General features: G+C 38.7%; 1 protein-coding gene across 1 annotated transcript in view; it reads right to left on the bottom strand.

Moving 5' to 3' along the window:
- CEP162 (centrosomal protein 162) overlaps positions 1–10,304 on the bottom strand; it is a 44,282-nt gene extending 33,978 nt beyond the window's left edge. Inside the window, exons 1-4 of the mRNA XM_041412424.1 lie at positions 10,153–10,304; positions 9,426–9,602; positions 8,520–8,616; positions 3,696–3,834 (exon numbers count right to left, since the gene is read on the bottom strand). Of these exons, the coding sequence (XP_041268358.1) occupies positions 3,696–3,834; positions 8,520–8,579 (199 nt within the window). The 5' untranslated portion in view covers positions 8,580–8,616; positions 9,426–9,602; positions 10,153–10,304. The remainder of the gene's footprint in view (positions 1–3,695; positions 3,835–8,519; positions 8,617–9,425; positions 9,603–10,152) is intronic.
- Positions 10,305–16,655: the final 6,351 nt, after the last annotated feature.

The raw sequence follows: 16,655 nt of genomic DNA, 5'->3' as shown, positions 1-16,655 counted from the left end.
AGCTTTTTGTTCAGATTTTTGAAGTCATTCCTCCTTTCCCCAGGCTGACATTAAATACTGTCTGTCCTACTACATCACTATATGTAGTGATATATGATGCTACAACAACTGAGCAAAAATTCACACAATTATTAGTTTCTTCTGAAAATGATAAAAGAAGTATGTGGCAGCTTGGTCAAAAGGACAGTTTGCTAAGCATTTTCTACAGGAAACACACTAGTAATACAAGGCTGATACTGAATAAATATATCAAAACATATTTAATCAAATACCAGACTGGGCATCTGAAAGGGGACTCTTTTGTTCAGTATTTTCCACTACTTCGGCATGGCTTTCTGTCAGTTTCTTCTCTTTTCTCACTTTAACAAATTTTATTTGAAAATCTTGAAAAGACAAACAGCAGGAACAGACATGCAAACAAGACATGACAGGAATTCTTAGTATCCAATTTCTTTTATCATTTAAATGACAAAAGCAAGTAGAAAGGGCACCACCTAGGTCTCCAACTTGTTCAATATGGAAGACAGTGTCTTGAATCATAATTTGCACATTTCAGTTTAAAGCTGAAGAACAAACAGTTTAAACATGCCTAGAAAAACTCATGGAGTTATTTTAAAATGTAGTTTATACTTCTAGTTTAACTCTCTACCTATTTCCTGGCACTTCTGTAACAAGATGCCTTGGGAAAAAAAAAAGGACAGATAACAAGTAAGTGTAGAGCACATATTTAATCTTCTTCTCTTTGTCTTTCAAGAAAGTGTGATATAGATAATGAAGTAACTCAAAACCTCAAACTGCAAGCAACATATCAGCTTGGTGTATTACACAAGCTAATTATCCAGGCTTTCTTCAGATAATATTATCTCTAAACAGTCACACCCAAAGACATCAACTTATACATATGGGGCACACATTTGTAATGAATGCAGTGCCACACTGTGGGGCAAGGTAAGATTGAAACATTTATATGTTTGATTCATGATAAAACAACTTAAAAAACACTAATTCTATTAGCTGATAGTCTATTGACTATGTCCTATCTGCAACCAACATGAAGATTCAAGCCTAGAAGGACACACAAGGGCCTCCAAAAAATTTTGAAGCAGGCTGACATTACATTTTCCTGAAATTAAATTCAGCTTATTTTCATGTTTGTTAGCATTACAGCAGTGTTATTGTTTTCTCCCATAAGGAATTATTTTGCTATTTAGGAGATGTTTACGTATAACCTCACAAAGAACGACAAGTCTAAAGCATCATCTCAGTCATCCAGAGCAGTAACTTACAATGCAATGTTGCTGTGCCATCATCCACTTTTAATAGGTCTGAGCAGCACACTACACAACACACGCTGAGAATATTAGACATGGCAAAATGGTATTTGACAAAGTATTTGGAAGCACACAAGGCAAACAGAGGAAAACATGAGCAGTTCTGGAAGCCTGTCCACACTGAATTCCTTACAGTCACCTGACCTGTCATTTTAAAACACCATAAATACATGAAGTAAAATCATAGCCACATAAAACTGCAGAGGAAAACTCAATTTATCCCAAAGGTGGCCAAGGTGATCTCTGCAAATGGCTCTCTTTTGACTCTAAGTTAACTGCCCTACAACTAGACCCTACCCTGCAGAAAGGCATTCATCATAGCACACATTTTGCAACCGCTACCATTTGCAAGTGTCCAGTGTGACAAATATATCCCTTTCCTTATGGGATGCCACAACTAGGAGATCCACTTTATGCCTTGGAGTTGTCTTGCCAGGACAGAAAGAAGAAGGCCCTCTAGTAGGAATAAAGGGCCCCTGTGCTTGGCAATACTAAAGGAGTAGGTGGGGTATGGTTTATTGCATATGCTCCATGAGTGTGCTATTCTATGCAGAGTGGTGACAGCAGTAAATGAAATAAAACTAATAATCTGCCAGGCAAAAACAGTCCTTGGGGAAGAATTCTGTGCATGGATCTAGCACATTTGGCATTCACGCCTATATTTTCAGCTTTGCTGTGTCCAACTGCCAAGATGCTGGATCTTGGAGTCAAAATGCATTACACAGATTACTTTCAACTCCCCCCCAAAAAAACCCCCAAAAACCAGCCCGTCATCAACAGTATGAATATGAACAGGCTAGCTTCTTTTGCATGTAAATTGATTCCATACTGGCAAAACTGGGTAGGCTCACCTTCTGAATGTTTTTCTGTGAAATGAGAAGCTTTTCTTAAGAGAGACCTTGAAAAGTTTACCAGATATTTCACACATCAGTAAATTGTAGATAAAGTTTGTTCCAGTTCTAATAGCCTTACCTCTAGTTAGCCTGCACAACTGATAAGATATTCTTCATTATAAAAAAGACAGTGGTGGAAAATGTTTGGATAGAACATCTCAATATAATCACATTGTTTCTTGTGATTCTGTTTTGAATTTTACTTAATCCACACAAGCACTGTTCTCTAAAAATTGTAATCACCCTGCCCTTTATGAACCTATTTCAGTGTGTTTTCTACCAAAAGAAGTATCAAAACTGGGTTGCCTCAAGCATCTTGGAAAAACCATGGAAAAATGCTGAGCTTCTGAAGTCATCAGAATTTTCTTTGATAGTATGTAGAAAAATGAGGTTATGGTAACCTCTTAATTCTCACATTTCCCAGCAAGAACACTCCATCCTTACATTATTTGAAAAGCTGTAAGGAAATCATCATATCTCATAACCACCTGATAAGAACTTTCTCATATCCATCTGAGTTTTACATCAACATCTTAAAAGGCCAAGACACATAAGAAGTCCAGGTACCAGCTATTAGGATTAAGCCTAAATGGCACAACTGCTGACTAGGATTTGACTCCTCACTAAGATAACACTGACAGCTAGTCTGAAAACCTGAGACTACCGGCAGCATTTTAACTCTGTCAGATGAAAAAAAAAGATTTTTGTAACTTTCTGTTAAGGTTCACTTACAATTAATAGGAATATTGAAAATTAAGAAACCACCGATTACTACAAGAAGAAGAGGTAAACATGCTGTGGAAATTCACTACTATAGGTTTTACTGCCCAACAAGAAGACAATGTAGAAATTAAAAAAAATAGAGGTGGAAAGCATGCAAACAATTATATATTTTCTTCCAGAACTATGTGACTGTGTCAATACTGAACCAGCAATCATGTCATCACAGCCCATTTTGCCTTGAGCCACAGCTCTTGGCAAGGGAAATGTTGAGAATACTGAAGACATACATCTTGGATTCAGCTGGTGTTGAAAAGTTTTTCTTTCTTTGTGCTTTTCCAACCTACTACAAATGTTGCAGTCAGCATACATTTATACGAACAGGTCTTTTTCCAGTACAGTTTTGAAAACAGAAAGCTATAAAAAGTCAGTATAAAGAACAGGTTGGCTACAAAACACATATACCAATATTTCTGCTAGTTCTTAACTTATATTTTCTATTTTACTATTTATAATGTGCTTATTTTTTACAAGTTTTATTAATTCAAAAGCTACAAAAAACCCATCAGACAGCTTGCATACAGCTTGAATATGAACCATTAAAAATACAATTCTACTTGACTTTTATGCTTTACAAACTCTAAAACACTTGAGTGGCATCAGCTTAATCCCAAACCAGGCCTAACGTGCTGTATGATAAAGAACTAGCCTGACCCCCTGTGGCCAAAACATTGCAAAAGTTTAAATTTACCACCATCATCCGAGTCTTCCTCAGATAACCACCAGGGCACTGAATCCTTTTTCTTCTTGTCTCTTTTCCTGGGCTGTCCCAGTTTCTCAAGAATGCTGGACTTTTTCTTTGAACTTTCAAGTGAATCATCTGAAAGAGACTGAATCAATTGCATACAAGATTAAAGAGAGCTTTTACATTTATACATTGTTTCAGCCACTCAATTCTGGACTTCTGAGTCAAGATGCCTCTCATTACTCTCCACCGTTTGCCTTTTTTGTATATGCATGACAAAACTGATTAAGAAAAAATAACTATATTCCTATGGTATAATACTGTATATTTTAATAATCCCACTGCCAGAATTTGGATATATTAAAAGTTGACTGCTTCAGAGAATGTATGTTCAAATGAACAGCATAATCAGCTCTTTCTCAATTAGTTAAGACATATAAGAACCAAAACTCTGACTACATCCCTGAAGATAATGAAGTAGAGCAGAAACAATTTTACCTTGTCCTTGCTTTGTACGTGAACATTATTATTAATATGCTAAAAATAAATGTGCACTAGCAACATTCTAGCTGCCAGGAAATCAGATTTCAGAAATTAATTTTATACTTTGTATTCATGGAATATAATAGAAATGCCAGAGCCTTTCCTACCCAACTGTGTATCAAACTTCCATATGTGTTAGTCATCCATGCTGATTTTGACTGATGGCTTAAATCAATGGAAAAAAATCTGAGTATGGACACCATATGAATTTAAATTACTGATAAGTAACAGGAAGGAAAAGACAACTAACCTCTGCTCCTTTCCTTTAATAAAGCTCTTTGTGGCCTACAGCAGGCTCAGAGTCACAATTAGCTACCCACATATTGAACAAAGAAATATTCATTAAACTACTGCACTGCAATGTTATGTTCTACACATTCTTTGTGGAGCAAACTGGGGTTAAGGGGAATTGAATCCTTTTTATCTAAATTTTTAGCTACAACTGTTAAAACCAATTGTCCTAAAGTGTCTTAGAGAACACGGTGCACAGAATTAATAAAAGCCATAAGAAACAAAGGATTCACATATGAAAGGCATCACACGGGAAAATTTCAAATGCTTCACTTTTGTAATAGTCACAAATAAGAAAATCTGATAGTATAAACCCAATATCCGAGGCAACAGGATTGTAGATACTTACCATGTAAAACACAAGGGAATGTTTTAGTAAAACAAGTCTCTGCAATCCACTGCCTCCTATTACATTAAAAACACTGCCATAAAAGCCTACTTTTACTATATGACTAAAACTTCAACTTCTTCTTCATTCAAAAATCAAATACCAATTATATAAAATTATAATTTAAGAAAAAATGATTGTAATAAAATATTCTTATTAGTATCTCTGATCAAGAACATCTTTAGAGCTTTCAGTTTCACTAGAGAAAACTAAATGTCTGTCATACATCTCAGAAAGAAAGAAGTGCTCTGAGCCTTGCACTTTAAAAAAACCACAATTTTAATAAATTAAGAAACTGCTAGACAACAGGATGTATTGCAATTTCTCTAAGTTGGCTCTGTGACATGGAACAAATCAGCTTTAGATTTCTAATAAATATCCCATTAATAACAATTTCCTGATACTAGTCACAACACAAGTACTAGTACCATTGTCCCCAAAGGTCAGACTGCCTCCTGCTAGCTGGAAGCACTGACAGGTGCTTGATGCAAGCTCTGTTATTCCTTGCTGTTTCTTTTACAGCTAACAGTATCCTCTGCTCTGCAAGCAGAACTTCAGTGAATGTTCATGCTCCTTAGTGGATTGTAACTAAAGAATCTGCAACTCCCACAGGCTGTGCTCAAATTCTGGAAATTTTCCACATCCAGCCATCTTGTCAACTACAGCCAGTAAAGCTGCAGCAGCTGGGAGAGTAATGCTGACACAAAAACACTGGTGCGTTTTTCCCAACACGTCAGTTGTCTCAACAGCAAAACTTCCAGATTTTTTTTCCATTCCTTTGAAAAAAAGGTAAATCAATCAGTCAATCAACCATCAATCAACTTTTTGGACTTGCAATGACTTCTCAGCACCAGTAAGTGGCACCAATTTCTTCCTTCCCCTCCTCCAGAAGACAGCCTCAGCCTTTCAGGAACACAGACACACCAGAAGTGTCAGTTGTTTAATCTCAACATTAATAAAAGTGTAAAGAGGCAGTTTTAAGACCTAGAACAACTACATGGCACATACCACCTCCTTTGCATGTGAAGGAACTCAAAAAAGTTCCTTCAACCCATGACAATAGGTAATACAGAATTTGATCTAAACTACTCAGACTTTCATGACCAACTGTCCTGATTAATTAATGAAACCAGTATTTTTCAATTAAATAAGCCTACTTCAAAATATGCTTTTATTACACAATAATAAAAAATAATATGTTAATCTATTTGATATTTTAATAAAAACTTTAAATGCTTCTCTAACATGGCTTAATGTGTGGTGTTTATCTTCCAGATGCCATTCTACAGACATTCTAACAAGGACGGTATAGCCTTTCCTTTTAAAAGTTTTCCTTCTCAAGTATCCATGAATATCAAATAGAACAAAGGTCATCTGAAAATACTGGAAGCACACAACAGCTTTTTCACAACATTACTTTAAGTCATCAAAAAAAGAGCAATTAATTCAATTAATTGAAGCACTGTGCATTAGAAAGACTTCCTCACATTGCACATCCCAAGAGAACCGCACAGCCAGCACAGCAAACACTGAAAACCTGGAGCTAAACCAGTATGACAGATGATGCTTAAGGGAAAGCCAATTGACAACAGGAGGAAGCACACCAAAACAAGATACTGGAGTGGATGGACCACAGGAACACAGACAGTGGAGGAGGAAGGATTATGGGAGGAATTATGGATGACAACAGGGTGTCTTGGCAAGGGGCTGGGAATAAGCATGACCAGGCAGAGAGAATAATTAAAGGATTTATCCTACATGCAGTCATTGTTATTACACATTTGTGCTTCCTTCTGTATAATGATAATAGTCTAGAAAATCCACTGCTTTTAAAATTCAGTGTATATACCAAAAGACTTAGATTAATCCTTATATTAGACCTGCATCATCCAGCTGTATATACAGTCTTCCTTTTAACTTCATGTTTTAATCACAAACATACATACACAGCCTCACCTCAAACACAGATTTATTAAGAGTTATTTAAAAGGGAAAAATCCTGCTCCATTTCCTCTTTGAAAGATTTGCTTAAACAATATGAAGTCTTCCCCAAACTACTGAGAAACAGATTTTACTATTCCCCACCCGCTGTGACGCTCTCAACACAAATATCACCTACAGAGAGATTTCAAGAAATGGAGCACATCAGCTTCTCATCTTTCTAATATTAAAAGGCCGAACTCTTTTTATAAAAAACCCAAGCAAGGAGAAGGACATGCATGTGTAAAACTAACAGAGTAGATAACATCATTGTCATTTGGGTCTGTATCTAGCTGGCAAAAAACACAATGCATACTTTTAATAACTGGATTAGCAGTTTGGAAACAGTTTTGGATTGAAATTATTAAAAAAATTAAGACACGAATTGTTAAAGTTACATTCTTTGGGACATTCCAAATGCCACTTAGAATAATTCAATAGTTTGGGTTTTTTTTGTTTTTCTTTTTAAACGAGCATTCTCAATGTGGGTAATAGCTGAGGAGGAAGAAGAGCATGTCAAATGAGGAATAAAATACCAGAAGCAATCACAAGAAGAGTTTTGACAGACGTGCATAACAAATAGAAGATTAAAAGTCCTTTCTCTTCCCCAAAGCAACTTCCCTTTGTCATAACAGTAAGTAAAGAATTTTGAAGGAAATGCAAAGATTAGTTTTCTAATTTTACTAACATTACAAATTTCAGTGAGTTCAAGAGTGCTAACTTAGTTACATCATTAAATTAAATTACTTTTCACAAGTCATTAAATTGTAACACAGCCTCTACTTAAAAAAAATTTTCAAGCCCACATTACATATAACAGAGACTCCAGAAATATTTTCTGCCATCATTAGTTATGCTTATATACAGAATTAAAATCTAGTAAAGGCCTTATGTAGCAGGGTTTATGTTTTAGGGTTACCACACTGTGTTCTTACAGACCAGAGGGCAAGTTCTGAAATTACAGATCTATTTCCATTGGAAAAATCATACCTAGTCAGGGAATTTACATCATGTCTGATTATTCTTAGCTTAAGTCACAACCCACAGACTTGCATGATTTTGCCAGTACTCAAAACCATGAAGCACCATGAGGAATTAAAGGAATATAATTCAAATTTTTTAATCATTACAACATGCTTCATTTTATACAAGAATTTTTAAATATAATTCAGTGAGAGTAAGCACTGCACAGAAAAATACAGAAATTTTACAAACGTAGCTTGTGTTTATATACAGGCTTGTGTTTATATACAGGCATATAAGCTTGTGTTTATATACAGGGTAAAAAATTAGATTTTTTTACCTCATTTTCAATTATACATAAATTTGAAGCTTCTGGTACAAAGTAGCACCAATAATAAAACTTAAACAAAAATCAAGAACCAAGGGCTCTTTCTGAAGATACAACCAGGCAATGACAAAATATTTATTTAATTACAAAACTGTTCTCTTGATTTCAATACAGCAAAATAGTATGAATTTAGCTTAGCAATCAAGACCCATAGGTAAGACAGTTATGTTAATTATGTGACAAAAGGAGAGCTGAATCTTACATTTAATATTCTTCCATACTCAATTTTCCCTGTTTTCAATAGAGAATAGGGATGTGACCTTGCTCTCAAACATACCTCTTTCAGAAACTCTTCAAACTGCTCATCTAATTCTTCCTTTGAAAATCGATGAGCCATAATTTGCAGCTGGATTTTACCTTCCAAACAACTGAGTCTAAAAACAAAAATTTAAACTGAAGTTAATTAATGCATTCTGACATTGATGTAACCTAATGATTTGCTTGAATGGAGCTATAAGCAAGAAAAACCCCAATCCAAAACTTGAGAGATGACAAACACTATCCTCCCGTGCCTTATGAAACTATTTACTGAATGAGACACTCAGTGCAAATGTACCTAGATCACCCTTACAAAACACCAGTTTCAGCATTTAAACTTTGAGGGAAAAATAAAATATGACTCACTCCAGCATCTTTTCATTTTTCTTCAAAAAGCAGCTCTCAGCAACCCAAGCCTTTTGTTAATAATCAAATGAGAATCTACTGCAGTAATATTTCCATTTTAAGGGCTTTTAATTCTTTTCTATGTTTCTACTCCAACACTGGGGACATCTGGCACTGTTAGTTTTGTTTCATCATTTCTGCTGTGCTTTGGATTTAGTAAACAATAAATACATGTAAATCTTTTTAAGGTTAGGGAATGGCATTTGGTTTGATCTGCCCTGACACAGAAAGCCAGTGACACTTGCCCCCCTCTCCTTGCCCTAAGTCTGCATCAACTCCTCAGGTATGAAATATGCCCAACAACCAAAAGGCTGCAAAGCTTTTGTGCATCACACTGCTCAACACATATGGCTGCCTTCAAAACTGCATATGTACGGCAGCATTAAACTGCACTAGCATCTTCCAGCCCGAGAAGTGTGATGTAAACATAAAAGGGCTAAACATTTGCAAAAGTGCTTTTACCATTAAATAAAACTTCTCCCAGTATGGAGCCCACTCAGTACACAGGACTGTTACCTACCTAGTAAATTGATTTTGACAGGCGAGTTGTGACAACTGTTTCCTGCTTTCACTCCTTATCCATTCACAGACCACCCGACACTTTGGCTTTGGCAGTTAAAAAAAAGAAGTTATACAGCAGACTGCCCAGGCGTTGAGTTCAGCACGATATCCTTATGTAAGCATTTGGACAGTATCTCTGGAAACATGGTAAGGAGATTAAGAACGTTACCTCTCAGGGCACACATAATCCAGTATCCTTTTATACTTTCACATCAAAGAACACTCGATGTTAAACACAGGATGCTTTAGCAATTGACTAACTGTGCCAGCTACTTTAGCAAGTGGGGAATATTTAATTCTAGCCTTGCCAGAAAAACTAAGTGATTCTCCTGACATTATCTTTACTTCTTCCTACATTAGAATGATGGCTTTCTTCTGCCTACCCTATAATTACATTTTTTATAAAAACTAACAATATGTAAACTTAAAGGACAACAAACATGTTTACAATTTCGGTAACAGAAGACCATAGGCAAACATTAACCTCAGCAAATATACTTTTCAGCCATATCTTCATATTTTCTTTGTGAACCTGGCGGCTCATAAATGACATTGTGCACAAAACAAAGGCGGCACTTGCTGGGATATACGCTACAGCACAGCTCAAAAAGCGGAAGTTTTGAGGAGGTATGGCTAAACCACGGGGATGGAGGAAAGCTTAAGCAGCCTAACACATTTCACGTAACCTTTTCATCATCCCGATCCTCTTCCTCCTCCTCCGGCTGTCCCTGGAGCACACGCGCGGCTGGCGCACGGCAGCGCGGGAGCTCGGGGACGGGCGGGCAGGGCTCGGCTCCAAGGCCCGACGGGCGCCCCGGGGAGCAGGGGAGAGGGAACTGGCCGCGGCTCGGAGCCGAGCGCTGCTGCGGGCGCCGGGCCCGCTCCGCCACCGCCGCCCCGCTCGCCGGCGGCGCGGTTGCCCGGGAAACCCTCCCGGCCACCGTCCCGCCCGCCAGCAGGGACCGCGCCACGTGATTCCGCCAAATCCACCAGCTTCCCTCCGCTCCTCCCGCCCCGCCGCGGGACACACGGCGCGGGGGCGACCCGCGGGACGGGAGGGGACGGGCCGGGGTGCCATGTCCGCCGCGGGACACGCGAGGGGACGGGGACGCGGACGCAGATGCGGACGAGCCCGGACGCCATTGACGGGCGGCATTGATGGAAGGGGCCGGCAGAGCGGCGCCCCCTGGCGGGTGGGGGTGGTCCCTGAGCGGTCATGGCGGACGGGGCTGGGGGCGTTTCCATGTCCGGCCGTTCAGGGGGCAGCCTGGGGTTGAGGGCATTTCCATGTCCGGGCCAGTCTGAAGTTGGGGAGATTTCATGTCCGAGCGTTCAGGGACCAGCCTGGTCTCACATTGGCACCACCTGAGCGCGCACCGAAGGCCCTTAGCGGCTAGAACAGCCCGCAGCCGCACGGTCGGAGCAGGTTTCCTTCCCACCCCAAGCGCTTCTCCAGAAGTCGTGCAAATGATCTTCCGGAAAAGCAATGAGGAAAGGGTTAAAAGTGTGTTTAATTCCCTAATGCAAGGGTCAAACTCAAAGCATCCCTTCTTGCTTTTTCACAGAAATCCCTTTCTAAAGTTTTCCTAATGTTTCAGCCTTAGATGTTGGCCGTTGTGCTTTTAATGCGTTTTAGCACATCTCTGGAAATGTTTAAAACACGCAGGGAAATTAATGACCCCTGTTTCCCTGACCACTGCCTCTCAAATAACCACAGAACAATTGCAGTCTGTGCTTGCATGTGCTCTCCAGCGAGGGTCTGTCAGTTGTGTTTGTTGTGAGAGTCACGTTGCTTTAGGAATTTTTATGCCAGCATTTAGTAAATGGCAAAATAAAACAAGTTCACTTAAGAATACAAATGGACATTGTTCACACACGCACACGTTTTGATTCTCTGTTCAGCAGACTTGGAACGAAAAGATTTTGAAAGGAAGTTTTCTTCAACGAGTGTTTGGATACTCATTGCAAGTGAGAAACCAGTTAAAGTCCTATTACTGCCTCTCATTTCCTGTTAGCTTGAGAGATAAAGACAGTGCTTCCAATATGGCCTTTATGTATCCCAGATTTTTTAATGCTAGTATAAATTACAGTGTAAATTCAAAGAAGCAAAGAAATATGGGGGTCTGTGTTTTCCACATAAGTCTATAGGAATTACTTTGCTAAAGGTGCTGCAGCACTTCTTTCAATCAGGCCTATTGTGTGCAGATGGGGTATTATGTTTCCATTTGCAAAGTATTTTTTTCATCTTTCTGTGCAACTTCTGCTGCTGTCTGTAGGAAATGTGGGAGCTGATCAAGGACAGAATGCCCACATAAACTAATATACTAGAACAATTTGTTACACACGACAGCCCACTGATGGTGAAAACATCAATTTCCAACATTTACTCTTTTCTCTTGTTGCGTGAAAAAGCATGGAGTGAGGCATGAGAATTTTAAAAGAAATATGGAAATTAATTAAAAGAATGTCAGTCATGCTTCATGCCTTGATGCTGCTTAGATTTAAGCCAATGCAAATTTTACTATTAACTTCAAAGTGATAGCTGTGACATCATTCATTGATCATGAGAGTTACTTCATATATGATCAAATAATCACATCAAGGGCTCAGTCCTTCAAGCTGCTAAAAACTGTTGCACATTGAAGCTTTTCTGTTTGCCGAAATATGTTCAAAGAGCCTTGTACAAAGTATAGAAAAATGTGCAGAGGGATCAATGCTCTTGGAAACCTCAGTGCCCATATGGGAAAGAAAAAACCTAAACCACTCTTGACGACTGTGGTGGAGAGGAGGCATTGCCTGGTGTTGAAATGTCATCCAGTGCATTCAAATAACATGCACAATAGCCACTTAAAAGATTTTCATTTCCTTCTAATGCCAACCAGTTGGAGCAATTTTCTCAAGAGCTCTTAACAGCAGAACTTAAGAAATGGGAGAGCGGGGCTAGCCATTAATTTCAGCCAGAAACATGGCAATTTGGGCAGCAGTGCTAATAAAGTAGAAGGATGGATGCAAATGCTAAAATAGATCCTGGTGGCCAGAGCCCCAAATTATAAGGTAAATTTCAGGCTCTGCTGAGATGGGTGGGAAGCCTTTTTTGGCTTCTATGAAACCAGATTTTCCTGCTGTAGTCATTGGCTTCTCGTTTAAGTATGTTGCATGTGCACACATAGTACATATGTTTTTCTTGCTAAACAGCAAAAATATGAGGCTCCATGGATTATTGTAGTAATTTCCAAAGATTAATGGCAAAATTGAATAAAATATGCATACTTCTATTCTGTTGTCTAATTTCAGTTTTGCATCGTCCATAAAATCAGTGGGGAAAAAGATACCAAATAAAAACCAAAAACCTCTGCCATATTCACTTTGGCTGAAGCATTGCATCAGATAGTATTTCAGTTCTGAGCCTGCAAATATGTGAAATACGAGATTATGATAATAAATATTTCACCATATTCTTGGTTGTGTTTTTTTAAGGGTTAACAGTTTCCAACTGAATCAAAAGGAAACAAACAGTGATGGACTAAGAAGTTAAAATTGCACTCTCCGTGTATGCTCACCGTGATGAGACTTTCTTAAGTGACGATGCAATAAAAGCCCTTTCCCGCATGCACATCCAAAAAAAGAAAAGCCTTCCATAACTAGAAATGGCACAGAAAACATAAAGAATCGTGTGGAACTGTATTCCATGTGAGAGAAAATGGTAGTCAAATTAGGATTAATTACAAAATAGTTCACATAACTAGAACTGTAGTTTAAAAGAGCACTTTCAATGCTTTCACTTTTGGTTCACTGCAGGTCTCATTTTGTTCTGTCACCGATAACAAGTCCTCAGATCCCAAGGGCTGGAATTTTCGTTGATTCAGTTACAGTAGCCTGAACTCAGCGTCTCACTGTATGGTTTTTTCCATCATGACTTTTCTCCACGGGCTGAGAACTAAATTCTGTGTCATGTTTCAGATTATTCCAGACACTCAGACTGGTCACAAATCTTATTTCTTCTTGCACCCTTTGAAGGGAGCCGCAAAGTTTGGAGTTTGGAAGCTGAACTGTTGCTGACCATTTCCCGTTTTCTGGAAGTTAGCAGACACGCACTGTTTCTCATGCTTTTTGAAAATGGATCCTCCCTCTGGCTTATTTGTGTAAATGTTTAATTGCCTTAATGTTGTGCCCTGTACTGCCAAGTTTTCAATTTCTGTGGAAGAGTGCAAAGTTGCTGTAATTACTGGCTGCAGGAATAAATCCTTCACCATCATAGAGGAAACTCTCCTATCGCCAGCAACTGTAAGCAATTAAAAATTCTTTCAAGAGGGTAATTGTTTGCAGTCAGTAATTAAAGGTGCTTATCACTGTCTCAGATTAAAATGTATTTTCCAACATTTAACACTGCTTTTTATTTCTTTTCCTGATTCTCTATAAACTTACTGGAAAACCTTGCTCCACTGTGTAATCCAGCTAGTGGAGCAAGATCCCTTCTGTTGCTTTTGAGAAATCCTGGGAAAATTATTATGCAAAGGTAGATACAAACATGGCTGGTTTGACTAACTGTAGCACTTTTGATTTACTCTAACGATGCTGCCCTGTGCCCACTGTAGGTCCTTCTTTGCCAGTGAAAATTCTCAGCTCCTGGCATCAGGCAACATGCTTACAATTCCTACTCTGTGGGACTGGAGAAACAATTTGGGTCACTTCCACCTAAGGTCATTTAAACTGCAAACCCTCATCTGCCTTAAATATTCTCCTTTGCATCTAGAAAATTTTGTAGTAAGTTTTTCTCTTTGTGTGAAAACACACTGCATATGTTCTGTTCAGATAAAGTTAATGTAAATATTTTTATAAAAATTTCTTGGTGGCTTAGGAAAGATCAAACTCAGAAAATTCTGAAGAGAAAAATTAAATATTCTGATTTATTAAAATTTTTCAGATCTGTAACATCTTTCGTTGATCCTGACAACATATCTGCTTAGCACTGGCGGGAATGTTAGCTTTGCATTTCAGATTTTCACTTGGTTATTTTTAGTTCTTCTGAAGCCTGGGAAATAAGAAATATAACCGCTTTGAACAGTCTGAAAGAGCCAACTCTAGCAGGGCCTCTGAATCTGATTAGATAAAACAACAAAGAGGTTCTGTTAGGGCAGAGGCAGGAAGAACTAAGGTGGGTGGCAATATCTGTCATAACTCAGGGGAAATGTAGCCTCAAAGCACTCAAAAGTGGGTGAAAAAAATAACATAAGCAATAGACAACTTTCCCACATCTTAGGTCACTCTCCAAATGCAGTTTGAAAAACTTTCTCTAGGCTCCACTTTTTTTTTCTTTTTTTAATTTTATTTTTAAAGTACAATAAACAGCACATGCATGTGTGTTTATATTAAAAAACTAATTTAGGGGAACATCATTTCTCTTCAGATAAGTATCAGAAGAAGTAAGTGTGGCAAGTGCAATTAGATTTGTTGGTACAGAAACTGTGTGAGATCTTAAGGGACAGATTTGCAATTTTCAGTGTTTCCCTCAGAAAGTTAGGTAGCTTAGGGATAGACACAGGGGATTTTTCCACTAAAATACAGCTAGTCATAACACCACATTTTATCGTATTGTGCAGAAAAAGAATCAAATTGTTGTGATTAGTGCAAATGGGAGGTGTTCAGATTTTTGGGAGGCTCATTTAAAAATGATCTGTTATTAGAGGGGTGGAAACCTGAAACACCCACTCAGCCAAGGATTGTGCTTCCCTTCATTCGGTGTAGGATGCTTATTTTGAGTTGGAAGAGATCAAAAGAGAGATTTGTGCACTTCCTCAGGAAAATCAGTCAAAATGTTTTCAAAGTTGCTGTGCATCCACAATGTTGAGATTTGTCTGTGTCAAAGACTGGAAGTGTTACCTGTTTGAAGCCCACTGCTAAGTGTGTCCCAAACTAGTCCTGCAGCTGAGGAATGTGCTTTTTCCTCATATTAGAGACATATAAGAAAAGTCCCTCCAAACTGCTCTTTCCCTGCATGTAACTGTGGCATTCCTGTGGAAACTCTTGTCTCGCATGGCACAGACGTGGTGTGGAACAGGAGATGCATACAGGTGTGATAACCAATGCTAATCCACACCAGTTTGCACTGTTCCAGGGGCTCAGGCCCTCGTGCCAGACTGAGGGTGTTCATGTGTGAACTAAGGGGCTTGTAAGTGGTATTTTTCATCAGGCTAAAGGTAGTTACAATGTACATTTGGGCAGGAGAGCTGGAGTGTGAAATTTATCCCTATTACCTTTCTCCTCAAGTTTTTTCTCATTGTAATTTCATCAGAAAATTATCTGCTCCACAGTTTTTAATTTTCTTTGACATTTCTCTGTGAGGTTCAGTCTTATATTCCTGCACAGGGAATTGAGCAGCAGATCTTAAAATTTGAGGGGGAAAAATCAGATTATTGCCAGGAATTGTGCCTATACAAGTTAAGCTCCACCAGCTGATCTGTAGACTGTCCAGGTGAATGTATAGGAAGACTTTTTCCCATGATGAATGGAAAAAAAGATAGGTAAGTGGACAAAGATACCCCTTTTTGTGTTTGGCCAGTGAAGGAATAACCTCCTCAAAACTGGGTTCACATGTAATAACAAAAACCCTGGGATGTGTAAACCAGTATTGATGGTGAGGACAGGGTGACTATTACAAGTCTGTTATCTGTGAGAAGCAGTTTACATGTTTTGTCAACTTAGTGTAGCTGTCTCTCTTGTCATCTTCTCACTCGTGGAGACAGAGGGCCCAGTCCCTGCTGTTTGTACAGATGCTGTTGGTACAGAGATGGGGGAGGAGAAAGCAAGGGAAATCTGAGGTCTCCTTATCTGCAGCTACATCCCCAGCTCTGCTCGGGGACATTTCAGGTAGGTGCAGGTCCCTCACCTTGAGCACATTTCTAGCACAGTGCCTTTGTTGCCTTGTGCTGGTATAAGGAGGTTTCATTCTGCACCAGGTGAAGCAAACTTTCTGGAGTCAGCATGTATCTCCTGCTTTTTGGTTTAATTTGTCCTTACCTGGAAAGAAGATAATCTAAACTGATGTTCTGTGTACGTGAAACAAGAGCCAGCCAGATAGGGACTATGGGATAGAAAACCTCACTGCTCTGGAATTCAAATCTGGACAGACGGATTTATTTATTTTTTTTCCTCTATAAACAGTGCTTTAGGGATATGACCTGTCATTACT

Source organism: Onychostruthus taczanowskii, unplaced genomic scaffold (genome assembly GCF_017590055.1).
Source record: "Onychostruthus taczanowskii isolate IOZ18803 unplaced genomic scaffold, ASM1759005v1 scaffold39, whole genome shotgun sequence".
Classification (NCBI taxonomy): domain Eukaryota; kingdom Metazoa; phylum Chordata; class Aves; order Passeriformes; family Passeridae; genus Onychostruthus; species Onychostruthus taczanowskii.
The sequence above is the reverse complement of the archived record's forward strand: the minus strand, read 5'-3'. Positions and strand labels throughout refer to the sequence as shown.